We start from the raw sequence: 24,897 nt of genomic DNA on the forward strand, positions 1-24,897 counted from the left end.
AGCTTTATTACTTTTGATATGAAATAAGTTTCAGCTTTCATTCTGTCCATTTTATTATGAAATTCAAACAATACCGCTATAGCGGTTCAGTTCAAGCCAAGCGGCAGCACGACGTACACGTGAACCGATCATCTCTTCCGCTTTACTACTAGTTACAGCATGAAATAAACATGAATGAACATCAGAAGTAATGTTAAAAGATAAAGTACAACTTACTGAAATCTCATGTAATCGCTCAGTCAGTGTTTCAACCGCGGAAAGACGTCAATATTACAGCTTGTGAACCAGGGGTGTATCCTGTTCCTGGAGAGCTACCTTCCTGCAAAGTTCATCTCCAACCCTGATCCAACACACCTGAAGCAGCTAATTAAGATCTTCAGGAGCACTTAATAATTACAGACAGGTGTGTTTGATCAGGGTTGGATCTGAACTCCTCAGGTAGGTAGATCTCCTGGAACTGGATTGGGCACCCGTTATAATGTTACATTTACCTCAGAAAAGCCATTCAATGACCATAAACTTGTTAGTCAGCTAGAGAAATAAACTCTAGAGAGGAGCATCTTGCTAATTATATGCACTATTGCATATTCATTGTATTTTTACATAACATGTTAATCAATATTTAAAGTATGTTTTAATAACAAAACACGAGTAGACACATAATTATGCCATTACAAGCAATGGTTTCATATCAACATTTTAGTGATCATTTGACTGTCGAACACGTCTGACTGAACTAATTCTTTACCATGAGTCTCTTTTAAAACTTAACTAAATGAATATGCGTGTGCCACTCAAACCAGCAACAGATAAAGGAGTAAACAATCTAAATCGGACTACTTTTCTGTTTGGTGATCATGCAACATCAAACCACATTTACAGTACCAAAGTCATGTGTTGGGGTGAATATATGCAGGTTATAAGATTTTTAGGTTTCTTCTCATCATGCAAGCACATGTTATCACTTTGAGAAAACCAGCAAATAAAAGTATTAACAGAAGACTGTACTATTTATCGAAAATAATGCTGTGTGGACCATTTGGAAAATCATCATCATGGAAAATGATGAAAATCTGTCTGATTTTACAGACAGATTATCAGTCTGTAAAAGTTTGGAAAATGTTTAGGAACCCTAGAAACAAACCCTTTTTTAGCGTGACTTCCATTTTAAAAGCTAACCACGTTGCATCTTACCTTATAGCACTAACCAATTACTACACGACTTAACCTTACTTATACCCAATGCAAACATTCAAGACTGTTTGTTTGCATTATTGCATTACTATTTTGTATGATCACACATTACAAACAGCTCTCCTTTTGGAAAGCTTCCACTTCTTTTTATGTAATCACTTTGTTTTACAGATTTTAATAAAGAGTTAATTACAGATCGCTCTTATCAATTTTTTTTGATTATTATACCTTGTTCAACCTTTGATCAAAGATTTAAAAGATTAATTGAAAACATGCATTTTAAACCCCAGAGAAAAAGAATAACTTTATTTCCCTTAAATACATATTTGCACTACATTCACTTCTCCATATGTTTAGTCTCTGTATACGTTTTTGGCAAATGTACATAATAGCAATACCGATATTTACACTTTTTTCAGGTTGGAAGGACATAATCTGGAATGCAGCTGGCTTCATCACAGACCTTTAACTGTAGGGAGACACAAACTACAATAGTTTGAGAACTGACGCAGTATTCTGATTCAACAAATTATTACTGTTAACATCTGAGTTCAGAATTCTTCTGATAACTTCATTTATCTCATACAAGCATGGCAAAGGTAAAATAGTATTCATTAAACTGTACTGCATTAAAAAAAAAAAAGACTAACTGTGGAACCGTCAAGGATTCAAAAAACATAGTGTCGACCCGAGGGGCAAATGCTCATGTTATTCTACCAATTAAAAACAAGCATCAAACAAAATGTCCATATTCACATTAACATGAAAAAGAAAATCTGATTAGGCACGTACGGTAAATATAAACAAGACATCAGCGTGAAGTTCGAGCAGTACAGTTTACAGAACAAGGGCAATTTTAGGATTGAGGACAATCATGATTAATTAGATGCAAAAATCACAATGAATAAAGGGCTGTTTGATTTGTAATATAGATCAGTTAGTTTTAGTATTTCTTGCTAAGAAACTGATTCAAATTTGGTGTGTTACCAGTAAAACCACATGCAGCCTGACAATACAATCGAACACACAAAAACTGAAACATGATCAAAACTGTGCAAGCGCAGAAAACCTATTAAATCAACACCATGAAAATGAAACAATTAGTGGCGAAATTTCACCTGCTCTGTCATTACAGCTGACTGAGACTCCAGCATCTCAATTCACACGTGGAAATAATGTCAGAAATGACCACAAAACTCAACTCTCTTACTTTCAAACATTTAAAGCTTCATACAAAAAGGGCCGAAAACAACAACAAGAAAGAAAGAAAAACAAAGTTAGAACAACTGGAATTAAAAAAAAATCAAACCAAGTTCATTTATAAAGGCCTCCTCTCAGCACTCATCCGGACATTAAGGAGAGGAAATATTATGGTCTGAATATGAACTGCCATCAGGAAGCAGAGGAGCCACTATCAGGAAATCAGTCTGTTTCTTTAAAGGTTTCCCCAGGACTCTGGTGGAGGGAACTGCTCTACATCTCCGCTCTCATCGTGGGATTCTTCTCCTAAATCAAATGTCAGTTTGTATCTCAACCGCACCTTCTCCTTCAAAAGGAAAAAAAATGGTATAGGTGAAGAACATGAAGAAATGCCATGTAATCAGAAAATATCTACAAATCAGCAGCAAAGTTGTTCACACACATCTGACATAAGCCACAAACCATAACCAGCACAGTTAGTGAGCTTTACTGACAAATTATGTTCACATCACCACCGGTATAAACGTTGGAATAAAGATTTTTGTTAATGTTTTTTTAACAGTCTGATTCTTACCAAGGCTGCATTTATTTGATCAAAAATACAATAAAACCGTAATATTGTGAAATTTTCGATTTTAAAGCTGCATTTTTTTAGCAGCCATTATTTTCAGTCAAAATCAATGTTGAAAGCTGGTTAATATTTTTATGGAGGAAACAGATAAAAAAAAAAAAAAAAAAAAAAAAGATTCTTTGATGAATAGTAAGTTCCAAAGACCTATATTGAAAAAATCAGCTTTGGCATCACAGGAATAAATTACTTTTTAAAATATATAAAAACACAAAACAGTTCAATTTAAATTGTAATAATATTTCACATGACTGTTTTTACTGTATTTTTGATCAAATAAATGCAGCCTTGGTGGGTATAAGACACTTCTTTCAAAACATTTAAAATCTTAATTATTCAAAACTTTTGATGGGTAGTGTATATATATAATTACTATTGCATAGGGCTGCAACAGTACACAATTCATATTTCAGTACATACCTCAAAATGGGGTCACAGTTTGGTACAGCAGAGAGAACAAAGAATCTGTCTTGAAATTATTATTCATGTTACAAACGGTGGCACAGCTACAAGTCTTCTTTTCATGGCCAAATCTCAGGTTTAAATACTTTTTTTTTTTTAAAAACATTTTAAGTTTAAATAAAATTTAAATGATTTAGATTTTTGTTCTCATTTTGTTGTGGAAATTACGTGTGGCAACTGTGATGTGTAATTAGTTTGATGACATCACCTATCCATCCACAGTGTTGCCATGTTCACTTATGACTTTGGGCTTGTTTTTTCATAAAATAGCTTATTAATATGGCCAAGTTGTAGGTGGTTTACTTTGGGGATCTTACTATACAGAGAATGGGAATTTACGTCATTGCATTCTAGGTAGTAGTCACCATATTTTTGGACAACAAAGGAGCGTACAATGAAAACAAATGTAATGCTCTCTTAAAGTGATGGTAGATAAAATAATTAATACAATATAGCTTAATCTCAGCCAGTGAATCATTTATTTAATCGACATGTAACATCATATCGCCCTAATTTCATAATGTTAAAGCATTAGGAGTTAACATAACAGTATGGCCCTCTGTAATGCATTCCTGAAATGATTTGTATTGTGAAAGTGCTATACAAATAAGTTTTACTAGACTTAAATGGAACAAGTACAAGATTCCTTACCGAGAGAAGCTGAACAATGAAGCAAAGGAGCACTACTGTACGAACACTGAGAGTGATCTCAACGAGATACCACAAGTAACATTTACAGACGTATTATCATATATTACTTATGGTGTAGCAAATATAAATTCAAGTGTTTCAGAAATTATTAATCTGTAATATATCTTTAAAAAATACAAATTATAAACCCCCATTTTGGTTGCTTATTTTCATTAACTTAGTTTCAATTTCACCATTGTGTTTTATTCTAAGCTAGCCTGGCTAATGTCAGACGTGGTCTGGGAACCACAGCTTAATTTTCTCGTATTTGAGGCGTGGTTTACGAATGCCCAGAGCCGTTTATTGGGCGCTGCGAATGTCTATCAAATGCGCCTGTATGTAGCTCATAGCCAATTGTTTCAATTATACCAGATGACGTATGTAGAGCGACAGAAATTCGACGAGGAAGAAGACGATGGGTCAAAGATTTATGTGTACATGATGGCGTTCAGTGAATATTGCCTTCTAAACTACTTAGAACACTATCTAAGGCTGCATCGAAAGGAAACTTCGCGTCTAATGCCATGTTGGATCCATAGATATAAACAAGCTGCTTCGGTGTGTCGCATAGACGTCGTCATCGTCTTGCTGCTCCCTCCCGTTCTGTGATTGGTTCCCTTTTTGAGGAAAATCTGGTCCATGGTGTCCAGCCTGCCTAGCAGCGTGAATAAAAATCGCGCTGCGCGCAAGGCAGCATGGGGAAACCCAGGCTAATTCCAAGCTGGAAAGCTGAAAAATTGTGCCCCATTCACACCACGACAAAGTGACATGATCCCATTCCTTTCAATGGAGCATTCATATTACAGTTTCCCCTGCATTATGTTGATTATTAGGGACAAGAAAACTGATTATTTGTTAAATATGAATGACGTTTTAGTAATTTTTGACAGTACGAGTGACTTTAATTTGTTGACAGATCGATTGTTAATCTAGTTAATGATTTAACCCTCTGGGGTCGGCAAACGCGCCCCCGCGTTTTGCTGGATTTTCTTCACATAGTAGCACAATAAACTTAAATTACTCCGTCATTTATGGTCATACAGAAAAAAGAAATATAAAAAAAGAATCTGCGATATTTCTACTTTTGTATGTGTCCACTTACAATCAAATCAAAACATTGTGCTTTTGTAAAATAAAGAAAATAAACAGGGTGTGCAGAAGGCCCTCTCCGTCGTGGTGAACTTTTTTTTCTTGAGCACGTCTATAAACTGAAACAAAACTCAGCGAATACTTGTCACACATTTATGAGCCATATATCTTTATAAACATTTAAGTGTGTACTTTTAAATGATCGGATTCAAACTGAAAACAAATATTCTTTGTTTAAGTAATATGTATAAAACCAACAAGATGTCCAGTATCTCAAACGCTTGCTCATTATATTTAATTTGACCACGCCCACTCGCGCAAAAGAGATTCACATGCAAATCTCCACATGGAACGCGATCGCGCTCATTACCTCAAAAACAAAACACCAAAAAACTTCACAAGTCTCTGCTTTTCGTCGAGTTTGAAAGACGCGCCGTGAGCTTACATTGGATTTACCTCAGAAGAAGAAGAACGCGATTTGAAGACAAGAAAGATGTAAGGTAAGAAATTCTTACATATTAGTTTGTTATTGTTGCATAAACTTCACATTGCAGTTGAACTGTTGCTAGATATATGGTGAATATTATAATATTTAGACCCGTGTTTACTATACTGTGTTTGTGGATATCTGCTCAAACGTAGATATGTATAATATGGTAACCATAATGTTTCATATTTTGGAGCATGCTGTGCGTTTGAATGTATCATATTTTGGAGCGTGATCGCGTTTGAAAAGCAAAACGCACCAAACATTAGGCTTTATGTTTTTACTATTATCTCATTTCATATCATCATAACGAATGGAAACATTTGAAGTAACATGATAATCAATATATTTTTCTCTAGCGTAGTTGTTACTGAAATCTTTTGGCAGATTTATATGCTGCTATAGGTTATTGTTATTATTATTTTATGCAGCACTGCGCATAGCCTATGCCTACAAGGCACAACAAACCTAGTGTTCATTATATTATATTTTTAACCAGAAAAATCTAAAATTTATTCCCAAAATCGTGGCCTATAGTTTCTCTTGATACCAGTATGTTCACTTTTTTTTTTTCAGGGACCAGATGCAACTGAGTCCTGCTGACTTCAACATTCACATGAGTCTCTGTATATGAACATGGTAAAGTGAAAATCAAACACCTTGGAAATGAAAGGTATGTACAATGTTTTTAGGAATGGCACAAAGGTCTCTGTCTGTGTATCATTGTTTTCAATGTGCTCTTTTGTCATTTGTTGTGTATATTTGGATTATGTTGTGTTGTAAATAAATCCAAACAATCAAACAGCCATTCTTTTTTAAATCTCCTCATTCTTTGTGCAAGGTTGGTCAGAATGACAGGGCCTGATAGCTCCTAATAGGGCCATTAGGGGAGGGTCTTTGTCTTTCTCAGGTGTGAAAAGCCATACATATTAATGACATGATCACACCTCCCGCATAAAGCTTTCTCACACAAAACACGTCGTACAAATTTTAAATCAATATATTGTCTTATCTGAATGAGCAGTCAGGGTGATTTTCACATAGTTTTGGAGCAAATATTCTAGGCTACGTGATACAATTTTCAAAAGTCTTGTGAAGAAATAATCAGTATGGATTTCATGGCCTTATTTCAGTGACAATTTTTTTTTGTATTTTCACAAACCACGCATATAAATTATTTTTTAAAGTATATTCAAATAGAAAACTACTATTTTAAGTTGTAATAATATTTCACAATATTACTGTTTTTTTTCTGTATTTTTTATCAAATAAACGCAGCCTTGATAAGCATTAGAGACTTCTTTCAAAAATATAAAAAAACGTAATGTTTCCAAACTTTTGACCTGTACTGTATGTATGTATGCATGTATGTGTGTGTGTATATATATATATATAAATATATATATATATATGGTAAATTTGTGTTTTATATATTTATTATTAAAATAAGTTCTGTCAATCGATTAAAAAAATAACTAGAATAATCACATTAAAAACACTTAAATTTGTATATTTTTTTAATGTATGTTATAATGTAATAATGTCACGGTTACTCTCCAAATTAATGTAGAAACAACATAAAGCATTATATTTTAAATATTTGTTTAATGGCATCTTTTTATGAATGAAGGCCAGTATCACTAATACAGCTACTGATGTCGATGAAATTGATTTTTACCCCAATTTTAAACATTAATTAAAGCCATTCAACATTAGTGTAATTGAAAGCTATCAGCTTTTCTTAACATTCATTAGGCTTATCAAATATATAAAATAAAAAAATGTAAGTGAACTTAAAACAATCCTCACATAAACCCATAATAAATGTCATAGTTACCTGTGTCTACACAGAAATTAAATAGTTAAACACTCTGCACTGCATAAATAAATTAAAAATAGATTAATCCTTATTAAAGCTATAAAAGTTCTTTAGTCAAGAGCAGTGAGTAATTTTCTCTGTTAGCTTTGGTCTTTGATTAACATTAATGACAGACAGAAGGCTACTGCACGTGAATCTCACACGCGTCACAATTTCTCACAACTCTTTACTTTCATTTTAAGACTTGAACTCATTTAAGACTGCTCCTATGAGGACACTCAACAAAACTGACATTTTGGCATAATTGTGTGTTATTGTTCGTACAAGCGCGAAAGAAACTCGACATTCACAGACAGCGTGTTTTCTTTTGTCTTGAATGGTTTAAAAACATTTAATTGTCATCATATAATGTAAACGCTAGTCAAAGGATGACAGGAAAAACGGATGGTGCGTTAATTGTTCTCCATTTCCAGTAGATATGGCTATTTGGGCATGTTATCTCTTGTCCCAAGGAATTAACAACATCCATCTAGTGCTCCAAAATGTGTCATTTTTTGTACATACCGAAAGCCCTATTTCTGCATCCAATATATATGTACTGTTGCAGCCCAACTTTTGCATTATATTCTCTGATTCTATCAGTTTATTTACCTTGTGAGGATTGGCTAAAAGCAGGACCTGTGTTATGGCGGCAGGGGGCAATAAAGGGTTGAAGGCAGGTAAATCTGATCCTGATGGTGGCTGCAACCTCACTCTCATAGTCTGCACATACATAGAATACAGCTTTAATACAAAATTCATTAGAGATTTACCGAAGACACATGTATAGATAGTTACCTTAGGAACAGCAGACTGGAATCGTACATTTGTGATGGGCACAGGGGCAGACGACAACATGGAGATTATCACCACTAAAACATCTGGCCGGGCTGGTGGAGAGTCTCTTGCAAAATGGAACAAAACTCGCAGGCTGAGTTTATCAAAGATTGTCACGGGTAACAAGCTACCTGTGAGGTCAGACAGAGAAAAAGGAATCTTTAAATAAATCTTCAATTGAATTGATATTCTAAATAGTAATAAAACACAGAAATAAAACAAATGGGTCAACACATACTCACTTTAAAACAAACAACAAAAAGAAAAAGCATCCACAACATCATCACAATTTACACAATACATTACGGACGGCTAAACATTTATTCAAGCTCATGTAATTCCAAACGATATAATTTAATTTCTTCCATGGAACACACAAGACATCTTTAAAAACTGTACTAGTTACTTTTTTCCATACAATTAGTCCCCATGCGGACTGAGGCTTTCAAGCGTCAAAAAGAACACAAAAGCACCATAAAAGAAGTCCATATGACTTGTGTGCTGAAGGAATACAACAGCTTTGTGAGGAACAGACTGGCATTTAAGCGTTTTTTTGTTTGTTTATAATTCATAATTGATAATTCTCCTTTATTTCAAGCTGCTGATTGAGCGAACAATAGAACAGTTCGCTCACCTCTACTTCTGTCATGAACACACCACAAAGAGCTAGGGCAGACGTAATGCTTTTCGGTGGATAATGATTGTTTTTTTTGTGTTCCTAACATAAACAGATCATGTGACTCAGTCACAAATAATTTTAAAGGTTTACTTTACAGAACTGGTTACTCTCAAAATGGTTAACTTTTGGAGTTTATAGTAAAGCAGGCTTTAACTAGAGAAAAAAAAAAACTTTAAAATATATTACAATACATTTCGGGCAGGAGGAGAACATTTCTGTCGCTACATTCCACATTCTGCTAATAGCCCCCTTAAAGGAATAGTTCACTTAAAAATGGAAATTCTGTCATCATTTACTCACCCTCATGTTGTTTAAAACCTCTATGAATTTCTTTCTTGTACAGTACAGACATATTTTGAAGAATGTATGTACAGGTTTGAAACAACTTGAGGGTGAGTAAATGACAGAATTTTATTTTTAAGTGGACTATTCCTTTAACTCTGTGATATGAATTTATGTGAATTGTCTCCTGTCTGTCCTTTACCAAATCTAAGATGTTTGCAAAATATCTGTTTTTTAAATAAGATTTAAGATACTCAAGACTTTCTACAGTCTTAAATTCTGAAACTAAATTTAAGTAATTTTAAGGCTTTTTAAAGACCTTCAGAAAACCGATTGTAATTGCATGGAAAAGAACAACCAGCCAAATTCTTTAAAATGTTCTGATTTCACGTACAAGTTTTGAAATGACATGAGTGATAAAACAAAAAAAGGAGAGACAATTCTCATTTTTAGGTAAACTACTACTTTTAAAACAGTCTGCCCTAAGTCTTACTAGGTTTGATAGACTCCAGGGGCACAGTCAGATTCACCAATGAGATGTCATCCTGAGGGGTAGAGGCTGGAGTGATGCCTGCTGTGAGCTGTGAATTCAGCAGAGCTCCTGGCTCAGAGGAAAAGGCCAACACAGGGCTAGGGGTTGTAGCGGAGTTGTTTCCAGACTTGATCTGAAGATCTCGTAGTGTGGGTTTGGACTGAGACTGAAGCTTGTCCCTGTTGAAAAAGTTTCAATGTATATCTGTTGCACTGATAAAGCCTGATGTATTTTAAACCATGAATATTACCAGTAATCTGAAAGTTCTCCATAATCTTTGCATTTATTAACAAGCAAACATTTTCCAATTAAACATTTTAACAGGGTTCCCACACCTTGGTTAACTTCAAATTCAAGGACTTTTCAAGGACTTTCCAGGTCCAATACCCTCAAATTCAAGGACTTAATGTGGGGACAGATTTCAAGTGAGAGCTTTAACAATGTTTCATGTGTCAAACAAAACTATGCAAAAAAGCTTTTTATTTTGCATTTATTTTTGGCCATATGACAGAGATCTGATATTCTATTTGTCGTATTTCTGTTTTGCATAAAACTGAAGAATATTCGGTACATCCTTATACTGTATTCTAAAATGATCTGATATTAACTTTTGCATGGATTTTATTGAAAAGAGCTTAGACTCATGTAACCAGAAGTTTTAAGATATATGAATATATTGTGTGTAGATCTAGCTGCATGACTTGAAAGAGCCGCTTCTCCCATGCTATCCACTAGATTGACAACAGGCTCGTCACCTAGCCAAGTGATGGTCCTTTGGATCTCTGGCAAGTAGGGTTGCCACCTTCAGTGAGGCAAAATAAAGGAAACCCATACACGACCACCCATAACTTAAATAATCTGTCTAATAACATCTACATGTTACCTGTCTACAAAGCTCTAAAAATATATGGAATATGATATTAAGAGATTATCCAAATTTAAAACAGAAAAAACAAAAACAATAGGCCTATACCTTTAAAAGCACGGATTTGTCTGTCACTGCACACTGCTTTAAGTAAGAAGTCCACCACACCGCGTGAGCAAATGAAACTCTGCAGTTCGCCTTACGTTCATCATTAGTTACTGGACAGACCCACTGATAACTTTTTTCATATCTGGAGAGGACGTGAGCTTACATGGTTTTAAAAAAAACGCGCATTACGCCCGCTTATAGCGCATGTTCTCTAGACTCCGTCGGTATGGAAACAAAGACGCTAACATGCAATCACCTGCCAATGCAAAGTGACATCACAAAACATCTCTACTACTTCTTGTGAAATTTATATCATTATACTGTAATTAAGTATTAGTATTATAGTAGTATTATCCACACTGCAAAATCCTTATTTGTTTATTCAACAATGTGTGGGTCTATGTAAAATACGGGACATAGACGGGCAAGCTAGTATGCATAGGCCATGAAGTGTTGGCGAAATAACATTAGCGGACCGGAGGGAATAATATGGAATTTTTTCCAGAAAACTTCTTGCACAAAATAAATTCAAGCACTTTCAAGTACCTGTATCTATGTGTGTTTATTTTCAAAACCTTTCAAGGGCCTTGAATTTTTATTTTCAGATTCACAAACTCAAGGATTTAAAGGACCCGTGGGAACACTGTTTTAAAGGCCTTAAGAGCAACCATTTTTAAGTGAAAGTGAAAGTGATATGACATGTAGCTAAGTATGGGGTCCCATACATTTCACCCAACCGTTTTAATATGTTTCACTAAATTAATGGAAAAATGAAACGGGTATACATTTACCATTTGACCTGAAGATTTTCTGGGGGTAGAGACTGCTGCATCAGGGTCTTACCCAACAGGTCTAACTCGTCTAGGGATTTAGTGGATGTCACAGACACAGTTACAGGCGTCTTGGTAGCACTTGCCACTGGCAACAGCACTGCAGGGACTGGCACAACGGGAGCGTCCACAGAATCTGATGACTAAACAAAACCTTGAAGTGTTATGGTAAGCAGTGTATATAACATATTGGGTAAATAACATTTACCCAAGTCATCACTGGACCAGGGATTTTTATAATCAAATAGTGGTGGGTTGTTGACTATTCACTCTTAAGGTAGGCACTTATCAAACTGCATTCTGTATGTTGTTGCAACGTCAGTGCCAGCAGAGCGCATTTGCTCTCCAGGCAGCAAGCCTTATTGTTAACAGACAAAAAAAAAGGCCAATTCACAGTGCACTGACAGTAACTAGGGGTAGGAAGGGGCAAAAACATACTGTTGTCATACTGCTGATGTTAATTTAATACTGTGGGCAAACAATTAAATATATATATATTTAAATATTCAAATTGAATTAAAAAAATTATAATAATCTGCAAAAGTAAAAAAAAATCTTCCAGTATCACTGCACAAACTATTTTAAAGGCACACTATATAACTTTTCGCCACTAGAGGTCATTTATTAAAAACAAAGGCATAGCTTGATGACACCTTGATTTCGCGAAATCATGGGAGTTGTTATCTTCACCTCTACAGTCGGTGGAAAATACGACGGAACTCAGGCAGAAATCATATTCATGGATACATTAAAGATTTATTAACATTACGAAAGCGGAACGTTGGAGCGGAACGAGGCCGCTGGAACAATTGCTAATAAGACAAGCACAACACACGGCTCGAGAGCAGTGGAGCTTTTATTATGCTGCAGACGGCGCTTCTGCTTCTTCCGGTCATGAGTATGTGGGGTAACAGCGCTGTTTTATAATATTAGATATATTTGAGTGTGTTGAAAGTTGTTATAATGCTACTCTGTGTGTTCACTCAGCGGCTTATATATGAGACACTTGTTGCACACTGCAGTAAGCTAGATCGATATTAGGTATGGTAAATATGGCACTCGCGAGATTTAAACAATAAGACTAACTGTGTTGAGCTGTATAACAATAATTAGTTTTCTGTCGATGAAAATATCCAACCAGTTGCTCACTTGTCTAATAAAACACAGGGTAACGCAGGTATGATGTCATTAATAGGCGACGCACGGACACGATCCGTGCCCTGGTTAAAACTGCTTATTTCTCTGAATTTAAACATTCTTAGAAACATTTGAGATAATGTAAGTACACAAATCGACAAAATATATAACATCGTTCAAGTGTTTTTTGAATATTTTGATCCAAAAATCTTACATAGATTTAGCCTTCAAGGTTAAAACCGTGATTAAAACAGACTAGTTGGGGGGTTCCACCAATGAGAGATTACTGACATGTAATAATACCTGCAGGTAAGATAAATAATTCCTGGTACTGTTAATAGAATAGCACTCCATACTGTTTGTGTACCGTCTTACAACAACAATTTGAAAACAAATCTTGATAAATTAGTCAACTCGTGCCCACCTGAAAAGTATTCCATGTCATAGCATCTCCATATTGGGAAGGTGAATTGACTTCAGTCAAGCCTGAAACAGAGTTACAAACATGAGCATGTTATGCCACACGTGGTCTTGTCACTGCACTTACTGTTTACTGTGCAAAGTTTCTGCTGAATTAGCTTTCTACTGAAGCTCAGTTTACAAAATTACTTTTAAGGAATGAATGGCCTGAGACAGCCCCCAAAAGCCAGTGCCACCCAAACAAAAGTCAGGTATACATTTGTTGATCATTACATACTAAATATAAAATACATTTAATGGTTTGAACTGGAATATGACATGCAGTTGCTCTCCACAAAAATATTTTAATGCAAATTCCTTTAATCAACATTAATAATTGCAAATACAATATCGAGGGAAATAAAGTAAAATTATGATTATTATTTATTTATTTTTACTTTGCAGCTCTCAAGGTACTTCTCAAGACCCGTGTTGTTTCGTTCCATTGATTCCGGTTTAGTTGCATTTTGTTTAATTCAAATTGCGAATAGATTATGCAAAGAGTGCTCTCTTTATTTATGGCTAAAGCTGTTAATCGCTTAATTTCAGCGTGAGTTAACTGAGTTTTGCACTCTCGAAAACTCCCGTACAATCAGTAAACCTGACTAAACTGAACAATGAATCACTTTTTTACATCGTATCTATACTTGGTTATAATGAGACAAGGTTTGAAATTGTGACCTTTTTGGTCATACTACTACATTTAGTATGTCCAACCTCAAAATATATTTGGAAGCATTTGTGTGAGCAAATAATTCTTGTGGTGCAACCTGTTTTCTAGAGATGGCTTGGGCCCTAATAATCCTTAGAAATACAATAGAGCCTCTGCCCCTTTGGGGCTTGGGCTCTAAATATTGAATTGGGGGTGGGGGTTTATATGAATGTATCTCTGCAGGGAACCGATTCTTTTACTCTTATCTCTGTATAAAGTAGGATTTATAAGCGCAGCACTGATTTGTGTACAGCAGTACCCAAAGAAATGCTATATCGCTGCTGTTCCATAAGTGCCACCTACTGTCAGAGAGTGAATTTGCATTTTCCTTCGCATTTAACAAATCTAAAGTCAGACCATTCTGTTTTTATTTTAAATCCTATAATTAAATGCCTACAGATATTTGTTTTAAGACCAGTTGGGCCTGTTATAGAGTAAATGGGCCTAAACATCAATTAAACATGCTTAAAGAAAAACATTTCAAATGGCTACAGATATTTTTTGTTTAAGACCAGTTTGGCCTGTTATGTAAGGAATAATTGACGACGGGCTGTTGAATTATTAGAAAAATAATGCACACCAGAGGTGGTAATACGGCCACGATGCTTACACCTCAGGTGTGCATTATTTTTCAATAATTCAATGGCCCAGGGTAAATTATTCAGCTTATACTACGATTACAACACCATTGTACCACAACATTGTTCAGATAATGTATTTCAAGACATTTGTCAGGGTTTTGTCCTTAAAACGCTTGTGTGTAGGATACATTTTTTACGTATGTCCCAAGCCTCCGTTGCTAATTCCAAAACTCAATTTTAGAGCTATTAACGGAGGCTTCAGCCACAGATAGAAGACTAATGCAGTTATTAGAGAGCGAGAGAGATAGAGAGTTAAGTGTGTATGAATTACCGAAGTCTGTGCATCTCTCAACAGTGTGCGTCTCTATTAATAGCAAAACTGTACGTTTATCTGCTCCAAGAACAGAGCTGTTTTTACATCGCTAGTGAAAAATGTCTTGTAGCTTTTAAGTTGTTAAACTATTTTACTGATAAACTCGTCAGAGCAGAGCTGACAACACATTTCTGTAGTTTGTGTCCGTACTGTATGTGTGCGTTTGAGAGGGAGAGAGAGCAGGAGAAAGAGATTATGTGCTGTCCGTACATAATAATGTAAATAATAAAGATGTTGTGGGTTTTTGTTCTTTTGCTGTTGTAAGCTGTAAGGAGCTTTGAAATAACAGAAATCATTTGGAGAAGTGATATGGAACTATAATGCGGTCAAGACCTGCCTGGAACTACTTAAACCGTGCGTTTCCCTGAAAATAATTGCACACCTTAGAACGTTTGTAAACCAATCAGATTCAAGCATTCAACAGTCCCAAAGTATAAAGAGCAAATAAACAACAAATAAATATGCTTAAATAAAGAAAAAACAGGCAACCGGTCTCAGAATCAGCCCATTTGCTTCTTAAAAAAATCTGGAATCGGCCATAATCAGTGCATCACTTCTGTTTTCATTTCACAAAAAAAATTTGGTGTTTTTAAATAAAAGAAATCCGTTTATAATATACTGTATATATAAATTGTAGTTGTGGTGCGTTCTCCTTAATTTTTGGTGGGTGCTATAGCACCAGTGCTATCAAGTAAAAAGTTTAATTTCGAGCACTGTGAGAAAATTTGCAAAAGTGTATAACTCAGTCAGTGAGCTTGTGCTGAACAAAGATCGTTTTGAGAGGGTTTCCTCTCTGAAGTGATTCTTCTGCACATCTCTAATTGGCCAGAGTGTTCATGTACTTAACAGACATAGCTGTGCATAACAGTGCAAAACTCTGCAAAAACACATTGTAACTAGATGTACCGCATGGCGGTACAAAATATGACCGCCGCTCAGGCCTGCACTGGCTTTCCACAAAAATAAATGAAGTGGAGCAATTTGGCTGTATTGCGTATTTATGTATATAAGTTGTATATTTTAAAAGACTGTCTGGAGTATTCCTGTGGATCATGGATAATTTAGAGTTTTGTAATTATTTGCTATTACTATTTAAGTTTTATATCAAAAGTCATTAGTTTAGACACTTAACATCCGTAATGTGAAAATGTCACATTCATAACAGTGGTTTTCCCTACATAATGTATTATAAAAATTAGTTTCAAAAACACACTTATTGTGTTCAAGCAAGTCTTTTTCATGCTACATTGGTAACAACAAACAGCTTTTTAAACAAAAAACAAACAAAATTAAACTCATTCCCACTGTACCTAGTAGAACACTTAAGTAAATGTCCCATTGAAATTAATGGGATTTTATGGATTTAGGTGAAGAAAGTGTACACATAATACATTTTGGTCTGTACCATGAAGAGAAAACTGATTCAACTATATAAACTATATATTTTCTGAAAGCGTAGACTCTCAGGATGTGATCTAACATGGCATGAAACATGTCCCACCCACCTCATTAGTATACTGCCCAAGCATAACACATTGGGTATTGGTAAATCGGGTATATGGCTGATACTAGGGCTGCACGATATTGGGAAAAAAATGACATTGCGATATTTTATTTTTCTGCGATATATATTGCGATATAAAATCAAATTTTTTCTAACAAACAAAAATGGGGTAAGCACACTTACATTCTCATTTTAAATGATTTAAACATCAGAGTATTATTTAAGTTAGAGTAAATTATTTGTTTGTAACTTTAGGATATGGTTTGAATTGTTAACATTAGTTAATGTATAATAACTAACATAAACTTACCATGAGCAATACTTCTGTTACTGTATTTATTAATCTTTGTTTATCTTAGTTTATAAAAAATACAACTGTTAATTGTTTGGTAATGTTACCTCACAGTGCATTAACCATGTTAACAAATACTGTACAACTTTTGATTTCAATAATGTAGGCTATAGCCTAAATGTTGAAATTAACAATGTTGTAGAAGTGCAGTTTACTAAAAGTAAATGTAAACTAATGTAGTTAAATAGTTTAATAAATAGAACATTATTGTAAAGTGTTACAGATTTGTTTATACATCAGTTCAGACGTCTCGTGAATTCAGTGTTGGACAGGTCAGTTGTTTAAACCGTTCATTAAATTGAATCGGTTCAAAGGAATCATTAGTTCGCGAATCGGACGTGTAGTCTACTCTACGCTATGGCACGCGTTGTGTAATTATCTCGGCAGTTTAGGATATCGCACAAGATTTGTCAACACAGTAAACATTTCATCACTGGATAGTTTTTTTGTTGTTGTTCGACACCATCGTGTCAACTGATTTTGATTAATATGCGCGAGGGAGAGAGAGCAAGACAGCGCTGTTGTTTGAAGACGGTGAAGGTGAGCGCGCGCGCGGCCGGTGCTCTCGCTCTCTCTCTCTCTGCTCGTTCTTATATGCGCCCTGTTAAACTGACAGGACTTAAAAACACATGCAAATGATAAACTTTCACTCTATGATGGTTAACGGTAAGCTGCGCATTTAATCCGCGAAAAACATGCGTCAAGGGCCGGGGAGCAGATGGCCCGTACGGTTAATGAATGACGGATTAACTACAACAGCCTACATCGCACATCCTGCGATGTGACTATCGTGGATTCGTACATCGTGATATCGATACTTAAACGACACATCGTGCAGCCCTAGCTGATACCTAAAAAAAGTAGTAGTATGTGCATGTCTGTCTGTGTGTGTGTGTTTGTGTATGTGTGTGTCTGTGTGTGTGTGCGTGTATGTATGCGTGCGTACATGTGTGTGCGCGTGTGTGTTTGTGCGTGTGGATGTCAGTGTGTGTGCATGCTTGCGTTTGTTTGTATTCCTGCATGTGTGTGTGTGACAGTATCATCCTAAACCAGCAACCCTTCGCTCAACAGCACCATCTACAGGCCGATGAGTGTACAGTCACTAAATGTGCACATAAATGAATTTATTTTATACCCCCCCCATGGATGAAATTCTACGAAACTTAGCATACCCCCAGAGGATGTCAAGTTAATCATACACATGAAATATGGTGCAGTTCTGAACATCTCAACTGAAGATAGGGGCGATTAAAGCAGAATAATATTGCATTTTCATTTTTTATGGGAAGGGGCGCAAATCACTAATGAGTGATTATGGGCTAGGTTGATGTGGGCCCTTTAAGACCAACATACCATAAAAATTTCTTCATCCTCGGTGCCACGGTTCAGGTAGTTATTTAGGAAAAACTGCATTTTTGGGGTTTGGGGGGGCCCAGCGCGGGGGGGGGAGTGGCCCCCGGGGACCAAACGAAATTTTTCCGTAAAAGTCTAGTGGGGCTACATGCCCACCAAATTTCATGTTCCCCGGTGTTTCGGTGTCCCTGGTATCGTTGACGAAAAATTCAGTAGATGAAAAAAAAAAAAAAAAAAAAAAAAAAAACGTTGACAATCCCTATATGACCGCTTTCGCTAGCTATGCTAGCGGCAGTCATAATTAGTAACCTTGGATGCAATGGGAGTAAATATAAATATAATACTGTAATCAACACTTTTCACAATAAGGTCTTCTAGGTTTCTAAACATTTTTTAAAGGATTTCATAACACTGACAATAAAAACAAAAAAGGGTGGCTTTTCTTAAAAGAAAACCACTGAATCCAGGACAGGTAATTTTGACATTTTTCATTTAGTTTTTTTTGTTGGCTCATGCATTTTAGGGTTAAGTCTACCCACTTTTCACACAATCCTTCATATGCCTCAATTCACAATCCATATAATATCAAGAGAATTCATGGCATAGTATATCAAGAGAATACAAATGTCATCACAGATGTCTTACCCAGGGACATGAGCTCATCATCCAGAAGGCTGAAGCCCAGCTCCTGTGAAGATGGTGTCTGAGAGGGAAATTCAGAGAAAGACTGAGCTGAAAGGGATGTGTCCAGTCCTGTCAGGTCCAACAAAGCGGTACTGCTGCCTATGAACACCAAGAGTATCCAATCACACTTTAGAAAAAACATAGGAATGATGCCCACATTAGTGGGCATTCTATCACACAATAATTTCTAAAAACCATAGAACAAGGTTCACAGCAAACGGAGACACTCCATTAAAGTGTAACTGCCGATTTTCAACCTGCTTTGAATTGTTACAATATCAGAAGTAAATGTTAATGAAAAAGGGTCATCCGGCAGACTTTTGACAGCTCTAGGGCTTTCGTGAAAACAGATTATACTTTCGCATTTTTGTAACCCCTACCGCGGACAGTCGGATCGACAGAGGGTTATTAACAGAACATTTATTGTAAGAGCATATTGAAAATTATATCATACTTTGTCTCTTTAAACAGCATTATAGTAAAATGAAACACTATGGCAACAGCTTTCTTATCTGTATGCGACGGCATTTTGGGCAGAACTGACAGAATGACAGTTTCTTTCAGTTTTTTTCCCCTCTGTTTGGCATAAAACACTGTGTTCGTAGTCATCCAGTTTGAAATGTTGACTACAAAAACTGAGGTTTTTCAGATTTTCCGTTGCAGCGTTCTCTCCATATTTACGATTCTTCGCAGCCTTCAGCCACTGCCTACAACACACTGGACCCATCAATGGAAACCGAAAGTAACCTACTCCCATAAACCTTTACTCTTTGAATTCTTGCACCAGTGAACAAAACAAGTCGACACTTTTATGACAAAGTTTACTAATAAGTATTTCCTACTAAAGAAAGGCAGTATTTGAATCTAGTCAAGCGTATTCATAGCAGACTGATGGGAGTGGCCTTGGACGGCAACATGCCAGTGCCGTGTTGCTTTCCTATGTATTAGGCAAACAGGAAGACAACAGCCTTTTTTCTTTGTTTTCTCTAGTCAGGTAGCACAGATTTTAAAACAATATTTTGCCTTTCTACTGCATAGGCAGCCAAGTTTTATTGAAAGCCCATTTTGCCAGCGGTTAAGTACCCCTTTAACAATCCTTTACGATTATTTCTGAGGCTTAAAGGAACTCGAAGCGATGTCTCGCGTTTTTTTAGGCCAAAAAATTTGTCACATACAGCAAACATCTCCTCACCATCCGCTAGCTGCCTGTCTCCTGAACACACTGTAAAAAAAAAAACACGCAGTCTCTGTAGACAGCCCAGGCTCCACAAACGGCAAGAAAAACAAACTGGGCTAACCCGCACCACGAAACATAACAAACTGTTCCAGCCAATAACCGACAAGAAGGATTTGGGGTGGGGTCTGGGGGGTTAGTGTGCGGATGAGGAGGAGGGAGGGTCTAGCTAGCCTCCGTTTTATTTGACAATTCTTCGAACGTCAACAAGAAGTGACGTCACCCAACATCACTTAGAGCACCTTTAAAATCTTTAGACATCACTGAGCTCACGGCTGGTGTCAGTGCTGTACCTGGGAGTCTGGCTGTATTGATGGTGTCTCCATTCACCTCTTCCCCTTTCACTAGCTGCCTGTACAGATTGATCACCTGTGTTAAGCTGTCATTCGCCTGTAAGATCTCAGCTGCAGACAAACACATAAACAAAGACAGTGTCAGAAATTTACCCTATTCATCAACTCATAGGCTCTATTTGTGAAATCTTTGATTTTGCCCTTCAACCTGTACGCCTCACCGAGAGCTTCATCGTTGTCCTCAGTATCACTGGCCAGTCTGAACAGAGTGGGTCTCATTTTCTCACAGCGTTGGTACAGATCCTACAACGACACAACAAAGACCATACAGAATTATTTAATACAGATAAATACTCAATAAAAAAATATGTCTTCGCTGCTCTGATAAGTCCACCACTGCCATTTAAGGGGTATGACAGGCTGTTTTGCTGACATGTGTGTTACTGACCTTAATGAGCTCCTCATTGCTTTGTGAGCTGCTCTCTTTGCTGTAATCTCCCAGTAGTTGTGAGAGAAGCCCAACACTCTCCTTTACTTCCTGAATAGCATTCACCCTTTTCGATACCTTCTCCATACGCTTCTGATCCTGAAAAACACATTGTATGCATTACACAGCAGATCCTCAGAGCTCATGCAAAAGCTCACAAAAAAGGTACTGTGCAATAAAAAAAAGCAGCAACTACAGACACACTCTTTCAACATTTAAAAATAAATAAATCCAATTATCAAAAGTATAATTTTAAGTATACTCAAAAGTTTTTATGCATATGCATAAAAGCATAAGCGTAAAGTGCGCGTGACTCAGATTTCATCATCAGCCTAGTGTGCGCAGTCAGATGTCTATAAACGTGTATACTCTGTATGCTCAGCTAACATATGTGCCTTGAGTTTTTTTGCACTAATTAGTTAGTTCACAAGGTAGCAACACTGCCCAGGCCTACTGTTTCATAGTCAAAAAAGAAACCGATAAGACCGAAGAACAACAAACTACTGGAGACAGCAACAACATTAGACACCTCAGGGTTTCCCATACATTCATTAATTTGTGGCGGCCCGCCACATATCAACCCTGACCGCCACGGATTGATTCAGATTTTTTAACTATTTAATATGGGTCAAATTGTATTTTATTCGCGCTGCTTGCTCCCCCTCTCTCTCACAAACTGACAATGGAGGCACGACTAGCCCCTCCTTCTCTTACCGCACGATCTGAATCAAACCATGAGCATGTAGAGGGCGGATTGTTGCCGGTGCTTAATGCTTATTCCCCCAGCGAAGATTCCAGAATCAATCCGGAGTTGAATGGTTAGTATAATGAACACTGTTGCTCAACATAACTCTGAGAAGTTGTCTAGATGTTAAGCGCGGTCGCGTTTCATTACAGATTCGCGCAAAACTTTTGCGATTTTTTTTTTTATAAATATCAATTAACGTTACAACTATTGCGAAATGACGGCGTTTCCATTAACCGATGTTATGCGACTAAAACGAATTTGTTCCTCTCGCGATCAGTCATTCCAAAAATCATTGCAACGGACGTTGGTAGGCTCATATCACAGCCACCAGACTAGACATTATATTATTATTATCTCCAGGTTCAGGTTGGTGTGTGTTGGTTTTTGTCCACCTCAATCTCCAGGTGTGCGTGTGTGTGTGTCTGAGTCTGTGTGTGTCCACCTCCAGGTCCAGTTTGGTGTGTGTGTGTGAGCCTGTGTGTGTCTGAGTCTGTGTTTGGGTCTGAGTGAGTGTGAGTGTGTGTCTGTGTTTGAATCTGTGTGTGTGAGTCTTTTTGAATGTGTGAGTGTGTGTGAGCCTGTGTTTGAGTGTGTGAGCCTGTGTTTGAGTGTGTCAGTAAGTTTGTGTGTGTGTGTGTGTGTGTGTGTGTGTGTGTGTGTGTGTCCAGTTCCAGGTTTGTGTGTGAGCAAAATTTGCAACAAAAAGTCTGTGGAGCAGTCATAGCATAGAAATGTAGCAATGGCAAAGTCTTTAAGTTATCTGACACTAAGTGTTGGCAATGGGAATGTGTACTTGTCAATAAAAATATATGATATATATATATATATATAAACATTATATATATATATATATATATATATATATATATATATATATATATATATGATATATTTAACTTAATCACCCCCCCCCCCCCCAAACCACAATCAGTCCACTTGTCCCTTGCTACTAGTGACAGTCATCTTATATACATATTTCCCACTCAAACTCAAACTAATTGGAACATACCTTTTTTTTTTTTTTTACTCTTGCCTCACCATATGATTAATAAACAAATACTAGTGCTGTCGATTTAATGCGCTAATTAGATTAATTTATTACGGTAAAAAATAATGCGTTAAAATTATTAACGAATTTAATGCACTTGCCCCAGCTCAGACCTATGTAGGTCATCTTACATTTCATACAGTTGATTGATGATGAATATGATGCATACAGTTGATTGATGATGAATTGACAGTTGATTGATGATGAATATGATGCACTGTGTGATGGAGCCTATAGAATGCAATAAGAATGTCCCTAAAATTGAAGATACGGGGCAAAAATGCCCCCATTTCAGTTTTTGTCTTAAGCTATATATATCACACGAGTAACGAGTGTAATAACGAGTTCTGTTTTTCTGTCCAGAATAGCACAAGAGCAAATGAAATACTGATTTTACAGTTCAATAAATAAGAAGTTAATATTGTTTTACTTTAGACACAATATTGTCTGTTTTGCCAATAAAAATACAAAGTCAAAGCAGAACTGTTCGTCTACGAGCAACACACAGCAGTATTTCATTTCTGAATCCACATTTTGAACGAATTGGGTAACTCATGATTCAATGGACCATTCATAAAGAGAAGCATTTACTTCACCCCGGAATGAAGCAGCCATTTTAACGAATCGAATGAATGAATGGATGACTCAATGAATAACTCATTAAGACATTTACCGCCACCTTTATTAATAAATATTAATAAAAAACAACAACATTTAAAGGTATTGTTCACCTAGACTGACAAGCCAGACCCACATCAAGATGTTGGGTCTGGGAACACACCATTGGCAGGGCTCAATCCGAGGGGCGGGATAAAAACGGTTGTCTTTCAAATTCCCTCTGCACGCAATAGGATAGTGCTACAACCAACCAGAGCGTTTTCCCACCAGCGGAGCTAGTTGATAGATTAAACTTTTGCCATATCCGGTCAGGAAAACTCCTGACACAAAACTCTTCCTTTTCTAAAGGGGTGGTATAATGCCCTTTTCACAAGATGTAACATAAATCTCTGATGTCCCCAGAGTGTGTATGTGAAGTTTTAGCTCAAAATACCCCACAGATATTTTTATATAGCATGTTAAATTTGTCAATTTTTGAGGGTGAGCAAAAACGCACCGTTTTGTGTCTGTTCCTTTAAATGCAAATGAGCTGCTGCTCCCGGCACAGAGGGCGGAGCTTCAACAGCTTGCACTCACACAGACATGCACTGAAAATGTCAAAAACTTTTAGCCTTTTATGTTCAAACCGGATTCAGACAATGATGGAGACGAGACTCAAGAAGTGACAACATGTAGAATACAACAGGACGTTTCTGAATGGTTAGTTGATGAATTTATGTAGCTTGTGTAGTTATATTCTAGTCATTGATTGGCATATTCTGTCTTGATAATCTATAAATCGTGTTCAGGGGGCGGGGTTTAGGTAAATTTTAGGGTTGGTGATGTCACTAACCCTGGAGGAATGTCGTGTAGTCCCTACCAGCCGTTTGTTGTAGTCCTTAAAAGGTAATTTCTTTAAAAGCAAATATCTCCCTTTGCTTTGAACTTTGAGCATTGTAACTTTGCAGATGTTGTCTATGCTCAAACAGCAACATTACACACTAACTAAAGTTAAAAAAGTGAAATTATAATCAACCACCCCTTTAAGAATGACTTTAGTGCCGTTCTTTGTTCTTTTCTCAAAGAAAAGCTTAACTCCAAGTCTTCCAGAGTCGCGGCCAAAGCCGATTCGAAAGACAGCTGTTCGCCAGCAGTTCACCCACAAATATTTTTTTTTGTAATGTCTATTTGATGCTTTACACAATGTAAGAAACTGTAGTCTGCCTCGACCCAGATTCCACTCCGCTTAATTATCATAGAGATGAAGGAAGTCAAGTTATATTGTTTCTTCACCATTTGGGTTGATCACATCCTGAGCAAATGGTAGTCAATAGTAGAATGGGACTGGGTGTGGGGCACAGAACCTTCTCAGACAATGGGGTGTCTCAACTTCATTAACATACAGACTACAGCTGTTACAACAAGAGCAACTTCATTTACATTAAGAGTTGTAAACTGTTACAGTTTACAAGTTTGTTCTGGGTTCATGCTGACGCAGGTGAACCCAAGGTCCTTCTTGCACCTTGCCACTGCTATGCTGTAATAAACTACATTTTTGAGATCTTCGATGTCCACATAATTTTTTCTTACAACA

The 24,897-nt window shown here is 36.6% G+C and overlaps 1 protein-coding gene across 1 annotated transcript in view; it reads right to left on the reverse strand.

The window, feature by feature from the left end:
• Nucleotides 1-1,479: 1,479 nt before the first annotated feature.
• The window catches only part of gga1 (golgi-associated, gamma adaptin ear containing, ARF binding protein 1), a 37,603-nt gene continuing 14,185 nt past the window's right edge, over nt 1,480-24,897 (reverse strand). Inside the window, exons 8-17 of the mRNA XM_084425586.1 lie at nt 20,872-21,009; nt 20,645-20,726; nt 20,424-20,534; nt 18,858-18,995; nt 13,303-13,364; nt 11,703-11,884; nt 9,900-10,117; nt 8,407-8,576; nt 8,221-8,331; nt 1,480-2,740 (exon numbers count right to left, since the gene is read on the reverse strand). Coding sequence (XP_084281712.1) covers nt 2,630-2,740; nt 8,221-8,331; nt 8,407-8,576; nt 9,900-10,117; nt 11,703-11,884; nt 13,303-13,364; nt 18,858-18,995; nt 20,424-20,534; nt 20,645-20,726; nt 20,872-21,009 — 1,323 coding nt within the window. The 3' untranslated portion in view covers nt 1,480-2,629. The remainder of the gene's footprint in view (nt 2,741-8,220; nt 8,332-8,406; nt 8,577-9,899; nt 10,118-11,702; nt 11,885-13,302; nt 13,365-18,857; nt 18,996-20,423; nt 20,535-20,644; nt 20,727-20,871; nt 21,010-24,897) is intronic.

Source organism: Rutilus rutilus (assembly GCF_951802725.1).
Source record: "Rutilus rutilus genome assembly, chromosome: 12".
Classification (NCBI taxonomy): domain Eukaryota; kingdom Metazoa; phylum Chordata; class Actinopteri; order Cypriniformes; family Leuciscidae; genus Rutilus; species Rutilus rutilus.